The sequence below is a fragment of the Phodopus roborovskii genome, unplaced genomic scaffold (assembly GCF_943737965.1).
Source record: "Phodopus roborovskii unplaced genomic scaffold, PHOROB, whole genome shotgun sequence".
Classification (NCBI taxonomy): Eukaryota; Metazoa; Chordata; class Mammalia; order Rodentia; family Cricetidae; genus Phodopus; species Phodopus roborovskii.
Window position 1 is genome coordinate 2,861,058 of NW_026126619.1, and position 18,449 is coordinate 2,879,506.

Sequence of the window (18,449 nt, forward strand, 5' to 3'; positions counted from 1 at the left end):
GAGCTGAGAACACTACCTGGGCTTCTGGAACCATTCCATCCTCACGGCCGCCACATCAGCTCTAGATAACATTCTATCTGATATCTCAACATGAGGTTCTCCTGACTCAAACTTTTTTCTCCAAATCGAATGTTCCATTTTACCCCCCCCCCCCTTCCTTTAATTAAATGACTGCAAAGACATGGGCAGGGGTGGTGGTAGTGGTAGCATTTTTTAAAGACATTTTTGCACATGATAGTACAAAAGATGGAAATGTATGCCCAAGAATTCTTAACATACACCTTTTTACTTATCAGAAAGTATTTAACGTGGCTCCTATGACAAACGAAATTGGATATTAAGCCACTGTTACTGCACATGGTTATTGTACAGCATATGCATTATGGGCAAAATTAATAGATGAATTTTGCTAGAAAATGTTAAATTCTCCTAGTATGGATAAAGAGTAAATTTTTCTTCTATACTACTCTCATTGAATGGCAAAGAATGTAAAGAGGACACGTAGGAAAAAAACAACCAACCAAATGCCACAGAGTGAACAAACAAAAGCATAGGATTCGATTACATGGTCCTCGAAATTTGGAACATGTGTCAAAGTGTGTCATCTCGAAAGTATCACATAACTGCCAAGTAGGTTCCAGGAAAAAAAAAAAAAAAAGTCTTAGCTTCCTCTTTGAGCTCTTTCTTTTGAAACAGAGCTCTTTATTTATTCTAAATTGAACTTCATTGAGTCGTTGACAGCTCAGTAAAGTACAGTTCTGACATCTATTTCATAAGGAAGATGTTTTCTTATAACCTGTCAAATATGAAGCAGGGGATATCTAATCAAAAGTAATTGTTTAGACATAACATACACAGCCTTTATCAATTAATATTAGAGAAGAAAAGAACAAAGCAGAAACATATCCTCACTGTAGTCCTTCCTTTCAGAAAACAAAACCAAACAGAAAGACAAACCTGGGCACTCTCAAACAGAGCATATCTTACAAAGGTATTTCTGGGTTAGAGTTTGAACAATGAATCTAAACATCTTTATACGCTGTTATAGTAGATTCTACGCAAGATGCTACATGACTACTATTTTAAGTAATTCTTACAGGAAACATAAAAATGCCATCCCTCCTTCAGAAGAGGAGCTCAAGGACCAGAGTAGCTGTGATTACTGTCGGATCTCTAATTCAGAGAAATGTACTATATGCTAACACTGTGCAATATTCTGTATGTCGGTATTCTGAATTACTGAGGCTACAATTTTCCCTTAGATGTCAAAACTAACAGCAGGTATGAATAGCAGGAATGCACAAGCTGGAATCCCAGGAAGAGAACTGATACTGGGTGTATGGTGAGAAGCGTTCCAACCACGCTTGTGATTAGGAGCAGGACAGTTTTATAGCTTTTTAGTTGTTTTCTCTGTAGGGGACAGAACACAATCCTCGCTTTCTACCTCAGCTGAGAAGACTCAACGTGGGGACAAAAAGTTTATCTGGTTTTAAATTCGGCTGTTTCCTTGTTCTTATACATTTATCTCAATATTAAGAAGTTTCTACTCAGCCTTTCTTGGTTCCATGTACTTTGTGCTCCTTAGTTACTGGTGTCTGCTCTTTTTTTTTTTTTTTTTTCCTTCCTCTTGCCTTCCTTTCCCTCCCTTCTCCCTTCTTCCTCCTTCTTCCCTCCTCCACTTCCTTCCTTTCTTTCACTCTCCCCCTCCCCCCCCCTTGTCCCTCCTTACCTCTCTCCTTCTTCCTGCAGGAGCATTTGTGATTTGCTTCATGGGCAGGTAAACTGAACCCTCCAATGACAACCTTTAATTGGTCGAAAACTGAGTCCAAGCCAACACACCCAGAAAGAGATATTTTGCAGGCAGGGGGTCATCGGCACACACTAGACCGATTTCTTTCTATAGAAAACCTCACTCGCCTATGAATGGTGCCTTAGCTTCACAGAGAAACAGCCAGGAAGTAATTGGAAACAGCATAAAATTAACATCCAACAAACTTTTCAACTTTTCTTACTGTAGGGTTGTATCAAGTTTCTAAGCATACTTTATTTAATCCTTCCAAAATAACACTGACATAATCCAATTTTACAGATGAAGAGGACAGATTAAGCAATTTTCCCACGGCCCATCATGGGAACCATCGGCAGAAGATCTGAACCGAAGACTGCATTAATGCCCAGCCAGCATCAGAGTCCCTTCACCAAACTGCCTGCCAGGCATGTGGGTGACAGGGGCTTTAATTTTTATAAAGGGAAACTTTTCCTTCTTCTAGGTCCCTCTTTCCTATAAAAACAAACGCTACTCAGTAAGCCTATATATAGTCAAATGCCCTACAAAAGAAAATTTTCCTACCCTTTAAGATCATTTTGGAATTTAAAACAAAATTGAGAATTGAGACGCACTATGCTCCAATGATTTGATTTAAGCCTCCATAGCGATTCGCTTGTGACTCTTTGCTATTTATGAGGGAACCCAACATGGCTGTTTACTTAGTATGGGAAGACACACTTCTGTCACTTGCAGGGTTCCCATTGATCCCATCGGCATGTAGGAGTCCAAGAGGCACGGGGAAAGCCTGGTCTCCTCAGTAACTCGCGGTGTACTTAGACTATTGGTTTATTTATTCCCTCACCCAAACTGTCACGGAAGGCATTTAAGGATCAGTAGAGGGTATAAATCTTATTTGAAAAGTCGTCACAAAGCAAGGTAATTAGTATTATGATAAAGCATGAAAGAAGACATACATAGCAAAATGGAAGGAAAAGAGTAATAAACTTGTCTGTTTGGATAGCAAGATAAAAAAAATCTAACATTTGTGAACTTCTCAGGAATCAGCATGCTCAAATATATATTTCAGGGAGTAAAAAGCTGCAGGGACTTCTTCCATCACAAACATGATTATAATCTGGGTCAGAGAAAGCTCCCTGAGTACACTGTGATTCTGGGTAATGTGTTCACTTTAATTATGAATGTTCAAGAATGCAAGCGTTCGCTTTGTTCCTTTAACAAATATATGTATGTATACACATGTATGTATACATACATGTGTATATATTATACATTGTATATACAATAGATATATGCACATGCATGTATATTATATGTATATATGTATGCACATATACATATATACATACATACATACTTGAGGCAACAAATTACAAAAGGCGCAAAGGAATCAATATCACACAGAGTAGCAGGAATAGGAGTTATGTCACATGGGCAGGTCTTGCAGGGGCAGATACTAGTGGGGGGGGACAGGTTCCGGTGGGGGGACAGTATGCAGAAATGATAGATCCAAGACCTGTAAGGAAATGGCAGAAGGCTTGAGGTTACAATGGAAAATACTGATTAGGGAAACAGTGGTTAGCACTTATGTTACCCTCTTGCCTTTATTATCCATCCTAATCTCCGCTGGGTGGTGAACCGACCTGCTGCCTAGAACCTCAGCCCAAGAGGAAGGTATTCACTGAGTGTGCACAAAAGGTGTCGTCACTGAACACACGCTCTCTCACTTGCTAGGTCAGGCTTTACCACTTAAATCTATCCCCATTATACTCTACTTCAAAACACAAAATGACAAAGCAACAACAAAAACCAATCTTTTCAAGTTTCCCAAGCTTTCTCCCTACTCTCTATATAGCAGGCAGGCTTTGAATTTGCAATCCTCCTGCCTCAGACGAGTACTGCCACATCTAGCTCCCATTTGAAAGATAAAACAAGGTATGAGAATTGGCTGGTTTTCTCATCTCACTGACTCATCATTTGTTGCTTCATTGTTTCTTCTTATCTTTAGAACATAGGCATTCGCTCTGTAATTGACTCAACTTCATGGTAATCATCTTACCTCAGGTTCTGGGATTAGACGTGAACACTCAGCTGTGCCTGGTCCCATCAATAATTTCTGTTAGAATTGTATTTGCTGAGATTTAGGACCCAGCTTACACCCCAGGCTGGCACCCACCACGAGAGCTCATTTTCAAAGATTGAGAGATTCCTCTAACAGTTTTTACATCAAATGACAAATGAACAAGGAACACTATGGGGAAAATCATAAAAACTACCAAATATCAGGAAAGTCCAGTGTCTCTTTAGAATTCATGATAGCTTGCATATTCCCTTAGCTAAGACTTTTCACTAAGAAATTGTCTGACAGTCACATTATGAGACCCAGACTAGGCTTGGGTACCCCCAGGTGGCATGGCCATCTCCTTACACTGTACTCCTTACAACAGGGCAGAAATGGGATCACGTTCATCCAATCCCTATGACCTGACATCCCATCTTAAAGACCACAGGAGCAAAGCAGAACAAGCGAGAACCATGATTAAAGGTGACGTAGGTGTGGAGTCAAAGGGGCATCACTGAGAAACTGCTGCTATTCTTTCGAGGTCAGAGAGAGAGGAAGGAGGATACAGAGGAGAGGACAGATTCTGAAATAATCTACAGTGTATCTTTTACACATAGGATTTGAGGAGAATAAATGTACCTAAAGCAACTATCGTATGTATACGTATAACTCCAAGTTAATCAAGCACTCACTGTGGGCTAAGCACTGCTCTAGAAAGTTTGTAAATGTACTAAAATGATGCCTTTTGGAGTTCACATGTTCCTAGTTAGGAGTCATGCTTGTGTGTCTATGTGGGTTCAAATGTGCATGCATGTGTATGTGTGTGCATGTGTGTGTGTGCGTGTGCATGTATGCATGTGTGTTTGTGTCTGTGCATGTATGCATGTGTGTTTTCTCATGCATGTGTGTATGTGTATGCATCTGTGCATGTGTGTCTATGTATGTGTGCATGTGTATGTTCCTCTGTGTGTGTGTGTGTCTGTGTGTATGTGACATGCTGGAAATGGAACCTGATATCTTTCACATGCTACACACATATTGTACAATCAGAATGGATTGCAAGTTGATTTTTTAACACTCTAGAAAATTAACTAGGGACCTATATTCTTTTCTAACAGACATATGCATAGTTGCACAGTGTGATTTTTATATTTCATACCAATAAGTGCAATTAAAAAAAGAATTAAAAGGGGGTTGTGAGTGTGAGAAAGGGAGAAGAGGTCTTGCTGTAAACAGAGTCAGCTTCAGCCAGGAAGCTTTATCTCAATAAGGTAAGGGTAATCTAGAAGCAAGTAAGAATATATAAGATAAGAAATATAATCCAGCCTCAGGAGTGAGTGCTATCTCGCATAAATAAAAAAATGTAAGAAATAAATAGCAGATAACACAATATTAGTTTAAAATTCATTATCAGCTACACATCCAGATGCCCTCAAACTTCTATTATACTTTAAGCAACTTTACTATCATGTAAGAAAAACCTTAGTTAGGCTCTGTATAACAGAGAGAATAAATTAAGTGTCTGACAATGTTACTATAATTCCCGGTGTGCCTAGAAAATAATTCTTAAGCCACAGTAATTGGAAATCTGCAGTTGACTGATTGGAACTACGCAAATAACAAATTTACATCTGTTCATTTTTCTTCGAGAGCAGAGACGAAAGACACTGCTTTTCATAATGCAAAACCTCCTTCTGAGAAAACTGAAATTAATTCACTTAAAATTCTGCCGCATATCATCTGCACTCTCCGCATGAACACAATTTTAGGAAGAACAACAATAGAAAGGCTTCTGGCCATGTAGGCAACTTCCAATCAGTTTTACAGTTAAAGTGAACAAGAATCAGTCATTCAGCGTGTGCCTGCAAGCTGCTATATAAACTCCTAATGGGCCCTTCTATTACAGTACCTCAGTTTCACCTGCACAGCTTTGGAGGGAAATGACTACAAAACCAAAGATCTTTTAATGATGTATTTCAGGGGGGAAAAAAAGTGCCCCCATTCATTTTTTTTTCCATTATGGAATCTAGGCTAATGTCTTTTTTCTACACAGCTAAGATGAAGGCAGCACAGCCCAGCCCACGTGGTGCTATTTTGCAACGGCATCTGAAACTGCACAGAACAGGAATAAGCAGGGGCAGGACCCAGGCTCTGTCCTTCTCTTTCCAGGCTCGTGGTTATTAAAAGATTCCAGTTGCGATGCTTGCTGGAGATGGTAAGACTGAGAGTCCAGTAGCGGCTCCAGACATGGGGACTACCGTCTGTACTCAGCACAAAAGCGTTACACGGATGAGTATGGAGTGAGTTGTTAGATACAGTTCTGTTCGAAAGTCTGTGTGGGGCACCAGTGAACTGCCAGAGATGCCGCCCTGTACCAGCAATGAAAATATGAATGATGGACATCTCCAGCTTTCATGGCGCTTTCAGTGGACATGTAAGTTCTTTGGTCATTGTGCCCAAGCATCTCAGAAGATGAAATCCTTCTCCGAGATTCCCTGTGGCTTTCTTTGTGCAACACTATCTTCTCTGAATACTTTATGTAGAAGAATCAAGACCCAGGTATTGACATCACACATCATGGGTATTTTTTCTTCGTATTCTTATTCTATACAATCTGTGTCAAGATGCTTAAATACTGACTTTACCTGTGGTTCCTCAACAGTCTTTGTGTTTAGACTATTATACATTATACAACTGTATCCCAATAAAAGTCAGTTTTTCTTCACACAATTATGCAATTTTGACCCAAAAGTGTACACCCTCCCTCTAAATGTTCTTAGGAAAGCTATAAAAATGAATTCCAGATGCTTGCAGGACAGCCAGGAAACAACTAAAATTACGCAGGCAAAACTCATTTGACCCTTCTACTAGATTTCCCTTGTCTCTCCACTGTGACTCCCATCTCAGTTTCCCTTTTCCTTCCAGGCTGAGTTAGGATGCTGCCGGCCTTGTTACAACACATGGTATCATCTGGAATAGAAGTAACTTTCATCCAGGCACAGTTGGTGCATTCTTGAAGCAGGAGTTCAAAGCCAACCTGCAATTGGAGGCATATGCTACCATTCCCAACATGTCCTCTGTGTGTGTGTGCGCGCGTGTGCGTGTGTGCGTGCGTGCATGTGTGTTAAATGTTCACATCGGCTTGGGTCAATGTACCCATGTATGTGCAGAAGTTGGTGTCAGGGATCTTCCTCAGTTGCTCTCCCATTTTATTCTTCAAGGTAGGGTTCAACAATGGACAGATATAGCCTGTTTCTCCCACTTGACTCCTTCAGGGATCCCCCGTCTCAGCCTTCCACGGTCAAGATTATCAAAGAGCCACCACATCCATGTAATTGTTTGGCAAGGGAATCATCTCCCCAGCACTGACATATGATGTTAAATCCAGACTTCAGGTACAAGCTACTTGAAGACAGAAGCTTTACTTTCCTTGTGAGCTAATTCTTACATTCTAACCCAATGGCTGTCATTTGGAAAACAGTCAGTGTTTGCTGGGTGAAGTTATAGATTATGATCGTACATATGACGAATAAAAGGCAAAGGCTCACAGTCAGCCACTCTTTCTCAAAGAAAAATAGGGTGGAAATCATCGATATTTGTAATAGGTGTTACAAGGATTAGGCACTTTAAGTATTAGGAAAAGAGTTTTCACCTCAACAACAAAACCATAAAATCAACTCACAGGATGGATGTGCAAACTAACTGCAGAAAAAGATGGGTCTGAAATGCATACGTGTGAATCGCAACTTGGCTGACCACCATAAGGCCCCAACAGAGTAAAAGTGAGAATATAGTGAGATTGTAAAGGCAGATTTATAGGGGAAAATACCCAAAGTGTAATCACAGTTCTTTCTGGAAAGGGTTTTACAGGGTCAGGCCTCCTGAAGCTATGACTTTATCATCCAGGACTCCTTAGCCTGATGACACCATAACATACACTTTAGTTTTCAGCATGCTAATATAATACACTCATTAGCAAAAAAGAGCAATTCCCACGCAAACTGCTTACACTTTGATCCTCTCTGCTGCCTGTGACTATACAATGATGGAAGCACAGGTACACAGGACTTATTCATCTGCCTTTTATCTTTCTGTTTGCATAGAAGTCTACTGGAAAGTGATGCTTAGGCAGCTTCCCACCAAGCACTTAGGCACGTCCAGATTCCTTTCTCAGAGCCCCACAAAAACTAACAGAATACCACTGAACATGACAACATGCACTCTCAAGTAATACTCGATTTACACTTTTAACCCATGATCATCTGATTTATAACACCATGAAAACTGAAACAGAAAGTCTTTTATAGTGTGTGTGTGTGTGTGTGTGTGTGTGTGTGTGTGTGTGTGTGTGTGTTTTAGTTGACCTGAATGTTATTTAAGCTCATCTTTTCCACATAATTGACTCTGACTTCTTTGCCACTTGAAATACATATGGGTCATTATATATTAATTCTCTTGTCTGAATCAATAGCTGGTATTTTGACAAGATAGGCTTACCTAAATATTTGAATACTGTTAATCTTTACAAAAACTCAAGAATGGATGACTGAATGGTAAAAAATATACTTAAGAGCATTTCTGGGTGATGCAATCCCATGAAGCATGCCCTACTTTCAAAACTCACTTATTAAAATGTTCAAATTTTCCCAAATCAATGCTACAAATGTGTTTTTATTGTATATATTTCCTATGAGGACAGTTAGAATTCCAATAACTGTACAAATTAGAACAGAAAATAAATAGAATAGAATAAAACTACCATACACACACACACACACACACACACACACACACACACACACACACACACACAAAACTGGATTCTTTGGTGTCTTTGGTGTCTTATTGAATAGCTTCTATTACTAGTTTAATGTTTTACAAGATCACATTTGTGTATTAACTGTGTGAGGAAAAGTATCAAGTGAAACAAAGTGAAAGACATACTTGCTCTTAGCACATAAAAAAGCACGTCTTTATAATTCCCAGCTTATTCTAGGGAAATACCAAGGGCCACCTGCGTTGATCATCCACAGCATTTGCTGACTGTACCACAGAGAAATAATGAGAGTAATCCCCTTCGCAATCTCTTTATGTACAACACACAAAGCAATCCTGGAAACACATTATCAGGAGTCCTCCACCATTGGAGGCCAGTCTCCTGCTCAGGCATGCCCTGGCCATCTCCTCCTATCCCTGTGCCCTCCCACTCCAAAGAAACTTGTCAGGAAATCCTGTTGTGACCTACAGATATCTGGCCACTGTTTATTGTTCTTCTATTCATCAAGTGGCACTTCTCGGGTGCCAAGGATGACTTCTGCATTTATGCCAAGGTATCTCACAAACTGTATTCTACAATTTGTCTTCTGAACTCACAAAGGCTCTCAAAACTTAGCCTTGGATATGCAAACGGACCTCTAATATGTTTGGTATTATCAGATCTATAATGATAATTTGGTGTTCCACTGTAGGGCTTTGAAGATTTCAGTATCTGGTTGGTGGCACCGTTCTGGAAGGCTATGGAACCCATGGGAGGTGGAACCTATTTGCAGGGAATATGTGCTTGGAGGAGGGGGCTTTACCTGTCTATGGTCTCACCTCATTTCCTGTTCTATCTCTCTGCTTGTGCTAGCACTGGAAGATGTGACTGAGATGTGAGCTCTCGGTTTCCAGTTCCAGCCACCATGCCTGGCATTTGCTGCCACGAATCCTTGCAATGGTGGGTTTTTGTCTGTCTGGAACCTTAGGCCAAAAGAAACTCTTCCTTCCATGTGCTGCCTTCATCATTGTATGTTATCACATCAACAGAAAAGTAACTAAGGCCACAATCCCTTTCCTTCACTGCTGTTCCTGCTAAAACGACTTCCTCCTAAGGCAGTTTTGGGCATCATGAAAAACATAAACCACAGAAATCCATGTAAGTATGTTAGTTTCTATGGCCTGCTGAACACTCCTCTTCAAATTAAAAACCATTGCCCCAATGGAATTAAATCTCCTGATAGTGAGATGTGTGGCAAAATATTCTGCCCATACTCCTAAAATGTCTGCAGAGTTCTAATGCATTCCCCAGGATGTGAACATATGTAAAGGTCATTACAAAAATAATTAGTTAACAAGGAAGGGTCTTGCTTGATTATAATGGGCACTTTTGTAACGGGATGGTCACGTAAGAATACAGTTGAGGAGCAAAGATTCCCAGCAATGTAGTTGGAAGCTTTTATGCATTCCACCCTGTCCGCCTGGACCAGTTTCTTTCCCACCTGCCAGGTCCCCACCACCACTTACGAAATAATCACCTAGAGACTAATATATTAAATATAATTGTCTGGCCCAATGTCTCAAGGCTTCTTACAAGCTCTACATATAAATTAACCCATTTCTAATATTCTGTATTATACCATGAGGCTTGTGGCTTGTTACCTCACAGGTGGCTTCCCCTGTGGCTACCTGGCGTCTCCCCGTCTCCACATTCCTTCTCTCTGCGTCTTTGTTTGAATTCCCACCACGCTATATTTTGCCTTTCCATTGGCTGAAACAGCTTTATTCATCAACCAATAAAAGCAATGCATATTTGCAGCATAGAGACGGACATCCCACCTCACAGCAAACCACAGAGAGCGGCAAGAAACCTTTCCACTAAGGCTGTCAGAGGAATATGGTTCTCATCTTAGCTGAATGTGAACTTAGGAGACAATAAAGCTCTATTATTTTTAATCCATTCAGTTTAAGAACTTTGCTCATGATAGCCATAAATAACAAACGAATGCACAAACCAACACTAATATAAATGTGCATGGAAATGAATACAGTTCCTCAGTAGACATCTGATTGTTAGTCTGGTTTTTTTTTTTTTTGAAACAGGGTCCCACATAGCAGACTCATGTCATACTTGCTATGATGTAGAAGACGATACTGAACTCCTAATCCTTCTGTTTCCATCTCCTGAGCGCTAGGATTAAAATACTATATGATCACACTTCGTAAGAAGGTGATTTGTAAGATAGAATTATCTAGTGCCTAATCAAAACACGTATTTCAGAGAATGTGGATATGAACACCTAGTAGTAGTCATATATTTTTTTTTCCTGCTCTCATAGATATTCTATGACTTATCTAAGTAAATAGGAAATATAGTTAGAAATCTTCAGAGAGATTACAACAATGAAGATACTGCCATAACACCAAGAAACTGAATATTAGAGGTGAGGCTACATGGCACAGTATTTTTTCAAGGTGTGTGACTTTCGTTTATGCTACATTTGTTTAACTCAGTGAAGCTGTGATTCTATGCCTGCCTAAATCACCTGATAGTCTAATAAAGAGCTGAATGGCCAGTAGCAAGGGCACGTGTGTGGGGTTGGCAGGTACAGAGAATAAGTAGAAGGAAAAACGAGAAGAAACAAGAGCAGAGCAAGAAAACAAGGAGAGAGGACTTCAGGGGCCAGACACCCACCTAGCCATGGAGTAAGAAGGAGAGTAAAATATGCAAAGATAAGAAAGATAAAATCCCAGAGGCAAAAGGTAGATGAGTTAATTTAAGATAAGAAAAGCTGGCTAGAAACCAGCCAAGCTAAGGCCAGACACTCAAAACTAAGAATAAGCCTCTGTGTATTTATCTGGGGGCTGGGTGGTGAGCCCCTCAAAAAGCCAAAGGAGTAAAACATTGCACAAGAAGGCTACCATACATTGACAGCCATGCTTTATTATGTGTTACAGTATTAATCTGTTCGCAAGTCTTACTTTCTGAGGGAGCTGATCAAATGCTCCTTTGACATACTGAGAGATCCCAGTTTTGTTTTGTTTTGTTTTGTTTTTCCTACTTTTAAAATTAAGACTTTAGTAATTGAATTGCAGTATTAAACATCTTGCCATTAATCCGGGACTGAATCCCACCTGCCTGCAATGTTTTAATCTTTAATATGTGCTACATCTACTATATTAATTCTAAGACATGCATGTATTTGTATTCATAAGTATGACTTGTCTATTGTGGCTTCTAATTTACTCTGTCTTGTTTAGGGATTATTTTAATTTCAGGGTGAGGCTGGCACACCATCCCTTTATATAATGTATTTAATTTTGCCAGGTTTTGCCTTCAGTAAAACCTAGCTTTCGAAAAATAAGAAATGTAATTAGTGAGGAAGTTCTATCTTCCTTGAGGATATGGAAGAATCCACTTGCAAAAACGCCTTGACTTAGTCCTTTCCTAAGAAAATTTTTAATATGTTTCTTGAACTTTCCCAAAGTGGTAGATTCAGATTCCTTTTTATTCTTTGGCCCAAACAAACCAGCTGTATCTTCCCAAGAAAGAATATGTAGAACCTGTATGTGTTTATGTTGTGTCATTTTAAGCATTCAAATGTCTGTTCATAATAACTCTTTATTCCCTTCTCAGAGGTGCATGTGACATTTTTCTATTCTGTCCAAAATCACCCTTGCCACGAGTTTCAGATCTTGTAAAATTCCTGCCCATCGCTTCTCCAAATTCCAGTTTACTGATATTTTCTTTCCTTTTGAATCAGAAAGTTGTTTTCTTTTTCCTTTTCAAGCTTCACAGATGGGATACTTGGATTCTAACAACATAGAACAAAGGCAAAATCTCAATTATCTTCAAACATGATCTCTCCATTAGGAAAGATAATCAAAAAGATAATAAAAAAAAAGACGATACTGCCTTAAATTTATTATCTGCCTTCCAAAACTGAATGAATAAAGAGAAATTCAATGTTCCACTGAATCACCTGTTTAAAGAAAAGGCTGCCTGGGATAAATCTATACCAACAATGAAATGGCATACCTATTTTCAGCCAAAAAAAAAAAAAAAAAAAAGATTATATTTCAGAAACAAGTGAGTCATACAGTAAAAAGGTTGAAAGTCAACTATGTATTAATGAAATATGATAATGTAAAATCACTCAACAATAGCTCAAAGGGTTTTGTCTCTGAAAATAAGTTATACTCTAAAATGAAAGACAACATGCAAACACAGATCTGGTAAAACTAGTTTAAAATAATTTCTTGGGTGAAACATGCAATGTTAACAACTTGGAAATATGAATAAAGAGTTGGCTATAAGCTATACTACATGCTATTGTCTGCTAAGAACAGCACAAAATGACCTTAAACTTCACACTACATGGCTATTTCTATAATCAAGGGCTGACATCGTATCACATGCAATAATGAACAGATACGTAAATGCTTTGGAAGCATTTCTTGAAAGCAAAACTTGGCACAGACACACAGTCCCGCTGCCAATGCAATCATGTTTTTATGACAGAAGGTCAGGAAAGTCAGTCCCTGTGATAGAAGTAACTTGCTGTATTCTATTAGATTTAATTCCAAATAGTTTATTTCTATCTGTAAAGGGGACTTGAATTACTTATTTTTGGAACTTGAAATACGCATATTGAAGGGTTTGTGTGGGGTCGGTCCTCACTTTATGCCTGGCCATCAAGAGTGCAAATGTGGCAATGGCACAGAGTCAGAAGAATGTATATTCAGATGACAGTTCATTATGGGTGTGACCTTACTCATCTCTAAGTCTCACTTGCCTCATCCTTTCACTCCATTCAGAGAGCAATTGGGATGCCATATAAAAGAACTAAACAAGAATGTTGTCACACACCACTGCCACTGCAGGGAGTGGCCCTGGACATTTTCAAATATCATTTTATAAACAGAGAACATTACCCTGTGTGACTAGCTCTCTGATGCCATTTGGTAGCATCCCTGAGCACACCCCCCAAAATTTGTCAAGCTTTTGCAATCTCTTGAGGCAATGTCCACTCAACTTCATACATAGCTCCATGTCACTTAGGGCCTTCTAACTTAATAGTTTCCAAACCACTCTTTCTCTTGTATTCTTACACAAATCAAGATTCAGGTGTGCTAGTTAAGATCATTGGTTAGTATTTTTAAATGAGTATAAAAATAAAATTACAGGAATTAGTAACAAGATTATATCTGACCACCTATAATCATCTTGTATCTGGTAGAGGGGTATTACCTCAGCAACTGCTATTTATATTTTAATGTAGTTATGAAGGCCTGCAGATTATATTGCTAATTAAAAGTTCAGCTGCCATAAAAAGTTTTTGCTAATTTACAATGCAAGTGGAAAGGAACATGTAGATACTGAAGATTTCTCAAAACCTCTAAAGTTCTTTAAGAAACATCAGTATTTCCTTCCAATTTATAAATGTTCATCAGTTTCAATCGGTCAACATAAAACATGTCCCCCACCCTTGTTATGGGGGACTGAGCATGAACGTCATCCATGGTGGTCAACTTGTCAGCACTGAGCATCACATCTCCTGGCAGAATCAGAAAGCATCCTTGAGAAGACTCCCAATCGATGATAGGAAAAGTCGTCAGTGTGTTTCTATGGCAAACCATTAGGTTTGCTTTTCTAAAATGAATGAATGAATAAATGAGAAAATATAGTTTTGCTTTTTGAGTTTTGTCTTTTTCTTCTTTTTCCTGTTAAAGGCCGATTTAGAACAAGAAGTATTCCCTAGACATCAGAGAAAATTATACAAAGGAAATAGATTATACAAATCAAAAGAAAACTATTAATTTTACTTTTGATTGTTTAATAGTTTCTAGACTAGTCACAGGAAAATGTTATTTTTGAACTAGTATAAAACAATAGAAAAAGGTTTGCTATTGCATACACACACTCACACACACACACATACACATTTATTTGTATCATGGGCCATAAAATTATCTTCTTACATTTTATTTATACCTGACTTTAAGTCACAGAAAAAAAATAACCATTTTTAAAAATAATTGTTGGATTTGTTCAACAAGGTAAGTTATATAGCCCACTGTTTCCTAGACATTGGTGGTATGTTTTAGTGATATCTATGCTTCTTCATCTACTCGGATAGTCACATGACATTTTCAAACTATATGCAACTTTGTGTTGAACACAGAAATTATTTCAGCTATTTAGATTAGGAAGAAAATCAAAGAATAACCAGTTCTTCGGGGAAGACAACTTAGTACAGCTTCGGGAGCACTACTCAGGCTCTTTCTCTGTTACACAGGCACCCATGAGTCCTTATGAGATGAACTCTTTAAATTACTCATGAGGCGGTATGCTGCCTACTTTTAAGCTAGCTTGACAAAGGTTAGAATCACCTGGAAAGGGTACCCCAGTAGAGAAAATGTCTCCATAAGACTGAGGTGTGGGCAAGCCTGTAGAGCATTTTCTGAATTAGTGACTGATTGGGCAGGGCCCTGCCCATTGAGGATATAGTCATCCCTGGGCTTGTGTGTCCTTGGTTCTAACAAAGTAGGATGGACAAGCCAAGATACGGAAACGTTAACCAAATAAACCCTTTCCTTTCCAGTTTGCCTTCTGTTCATGGTGTTTCATCGCGGCATTTGAAACACTAACTGAGATGGGTGGGATTGGCTACTGGAGTGCTTTTATGTTACCAGTAAAGCTTAAGCTGGATAAAATGTGTTGGCTTTAAACCTCTGCCCAACAGGGGCCACCGATGAGTAAGTGCCTTATTAACCAGTTGCCTTTATGACTGAAGATACAATATCATGGAGGAAGACGTGCCTAGCACATACCAGACTATATGAACGATACTTGACACTGGTAAGAATAATGAACCAGAGGCTATGGATGTGGCCAACAGAGAAAATAAGCTCAGTGCAGAAGCAGTAATTGGTAAGCTTACTTCATTCTCTGTATATACAAGAAAAATACTCTATCTCAAACTGTAAGGCAAAAGGTCCTTTAAAATGTACCTGTATCCATCCATCTATTTATCTATATTAATATATACATACATAGAGATAGCATGTGTACACAAACATGTTAAAACTGACATAGTCCTTTTTATGAAATAAAACTATTACACAAGTATTAAAGTCAGAAAATCATTTAAATGAAGAAGTATTGAGATGCTATCTAAGTGTAGTCATTCAATATTTCATTAAAAAAAGAGATACACATTTCCACTACTTCAAGGAAGACGATGAAGATGTACCCAAAGAAGCGTGAATCACATGGGGGGGGGCAGATTGTACAAAGGTTTTATTGTATGAGAAGAAATTCTAGATAAGGGGAAAAAAATCAGAGCCGATCCAAGTCCACACAAAATCTTCCTGCTGATATACTCATATCAGACAGCAACAGATTTGTATTCCAGTGTTAAAGTCTAGGAGGGTGAAGTCAATGCAAACATCAGAACACAAAATTCTACAGAGCTTCTTTCTATGTTTTACTTTAAATGCCTACTTCTCTATTTTTATCATTAATAATATGTCATTTACCAATACTTTTAGACTAAAATACCAAAAAGATTTAGCTAACAAGAACATAAATGTATTCAAATCTTCTAGCTTATGAGATTTTGATAACTTCTTATGCAATATTCATAAAACACAAGAAGCACGTGTCAAATTTTGACCAAGCATGGTTACTTTCTTATAAGGAACTGGTCTTCCATGAATCTATAGCAACTCTGAACAAACATTCAGAGGTGTTACACAGTCCTACCCACTCTGCCTAGAATTTCATCCACGAAAGCATATGGCTTCATGAGTCATTCAGAGAAAACTTTCCAGGATGGTCCAGACAAAAAGACAGATGAGAACTGGGAGGTGGGGAGGAGAGGGACAGGACACAAGATTAACAAACTATCCCAGAAAGACTGAGAAAAGCCAGCATGTCGCATGCATAAAGCTTAAGGGGCCACCTTCTGCATATCTCAGAGTCCCACTGAAAACAAAGACCAGAACACTGAAACTGCATCCAATTCCCAAACAGCACCAAGCACCTACTGTTAACTCTTCCTGCATCTGAGCAACCCCAGGGGTTGCATCCAATTCCCAAACAGCACCAAGCACCTACTATTAACTCTTCCTGCATCTGAGCAACCCCAGGGGTTGCATCCAATTCCCAAACAGCACCAAGTACCTACTGTTAACTCTTCCTGCAGCTGAGCAACCCCAGGGGTTCCCAGCTACAGGAGTCAATAAATCAGAAACTCTCCTGTCTTTCAGCTACACTTCTATTACATATAAAAATGCCCCAAATGTAAATGACAAACGGAAAGGATTCGAGTTTAGTTTTTATTTACCAACTCAAACTCAATGCCTCTTGGAAACTTCCATTCACAAGAGATATTTCAAAGTTGAATTAGCTCTTGAGATTTTTTTTTTCTAAGTCAGTACTGAAGGATATTTCAAATTTCACTACTCCACAAACTTTCCTATAATCATAAGTCTCTTTGAAGAAGTAGACAGACAGGCTAGGGAATAAAGAAGAAACTATACCTAGCATCTAGAATCTTTCTGCTATCTTCCTGGTTGACTATAAATTCTACAAATACTTTGACATAATCACGGTTTTAGTGAAAGAGAGGTGTATCATTTAGTATTCAATGTGTCATTTACACATGTCACATTAAAGGCTTAATTTTGAAATTCTGTTATTCAACTCAGTTTAAGTATAACATATATTTTAAGTAAAATACACTTATACTAACTCTTTGTTATATGGCATAGTATTTCAAAAAAAATCAACCACACACTAATATATATTTAAATATAGATGAGGCCTCAAACAGGGAAATCATAAATAATACCATTCACTTACTGACCTCAGAGGCTTAATTGAAAAAAAAAAAAGTTATTCCAAAAAAATAGGTATCAATATCTCCATTCCCATTAACTAACTCAATTGTCCATTCTCACAGCAGGGTTCTAAGCAGAAAAAGCAGGGCATACTCACAAATTATACAGCATGTCGGCCATGTTGCTGCGGTAGTACAAAGCGTTTCTATAGGCGCTTTCAGCTTCAGCAATCTTACTCTGACTCTTCAACACATTTCCAAGGTTACCCCATGCTGGCAAAAAGAAAAAGTAGTATTCAGGCTGAGTGTCAATCCCGTTACATATGGCTTAATATCCATCTATCAGGAAGTACCACAGGAGGTGAGCAGATCCCTCATAAAACATTTTATGGGGAAAATTTATTTCTTCTGACTCTAATATTTCATCAAGCGAGGAGATTAAACACATTTGATGTCTAAAATGATTAAGGCAATCATTATGGCTCAAAGCTGATGCACACACACACAGTTCATCACAGCGCCAAGAACAACGTTATCTTAAGATCACCTACAAAGACTCTGTGTACTTTCAAGTTTCCGTAGGGGTCTTCGTGGTCCGAGATTATTGCGTACTTACTGGACTGGAAAGCAGTAAGACATCATCTTAAAACAACCCAAGATTTCATTCAACTATGAAGGAACTGATAAATGCCACAGAACACTCAAAGATGAAAAGCACAAGAAAAGTAAACAAGATCAAAGCTACAAGGAACCTTCATATGCATCAGGACATATGAGTACAATGTTACACTGCTGAGCATAATTAAGCATACAAGATCTGTTAGAAAAGGGAGAGTAAGATGGGAATGAGAAGGTTTGTGCCCACTGACAAGGTGCGTACTGAGTATAATACTAGAACAATCAAAGGTGTCTGAAGTATCAGATTTTATGCATCAAAAACAGAGAATCTCTCCAACTTTTCTGTGTGTCTCTAACTTAAGACTCCTCAGTTAACCTTAGC

The 18,449-nt window shown here is 38.6% G+C and overlaps 1 protein-coding gene across 1 annotated transcript in view; it reads right to left on the reverse strand.

Moving 5' to 3' along the window:
- The window catches only part of Tmtc2 (transmembrane O-mannosyltransferase targeting cadherins 2), a 356,378-nt gene that overhangs the window by 139,164 nt on the left and 198,765 nt on the right, over nt 1-18,449 (reverse strand). Inside the window, exon 4 of the mRNA XM_051206397.1 lies at nt 17,608-17,722. Within this exon, the coding sequence (XP_051062354.1) occupies nt 17,608-17,722 (115 nt within the window). The remainder of the gene's footprint in view (nt 1-17,607; nt 17,723-18,449) is intronic.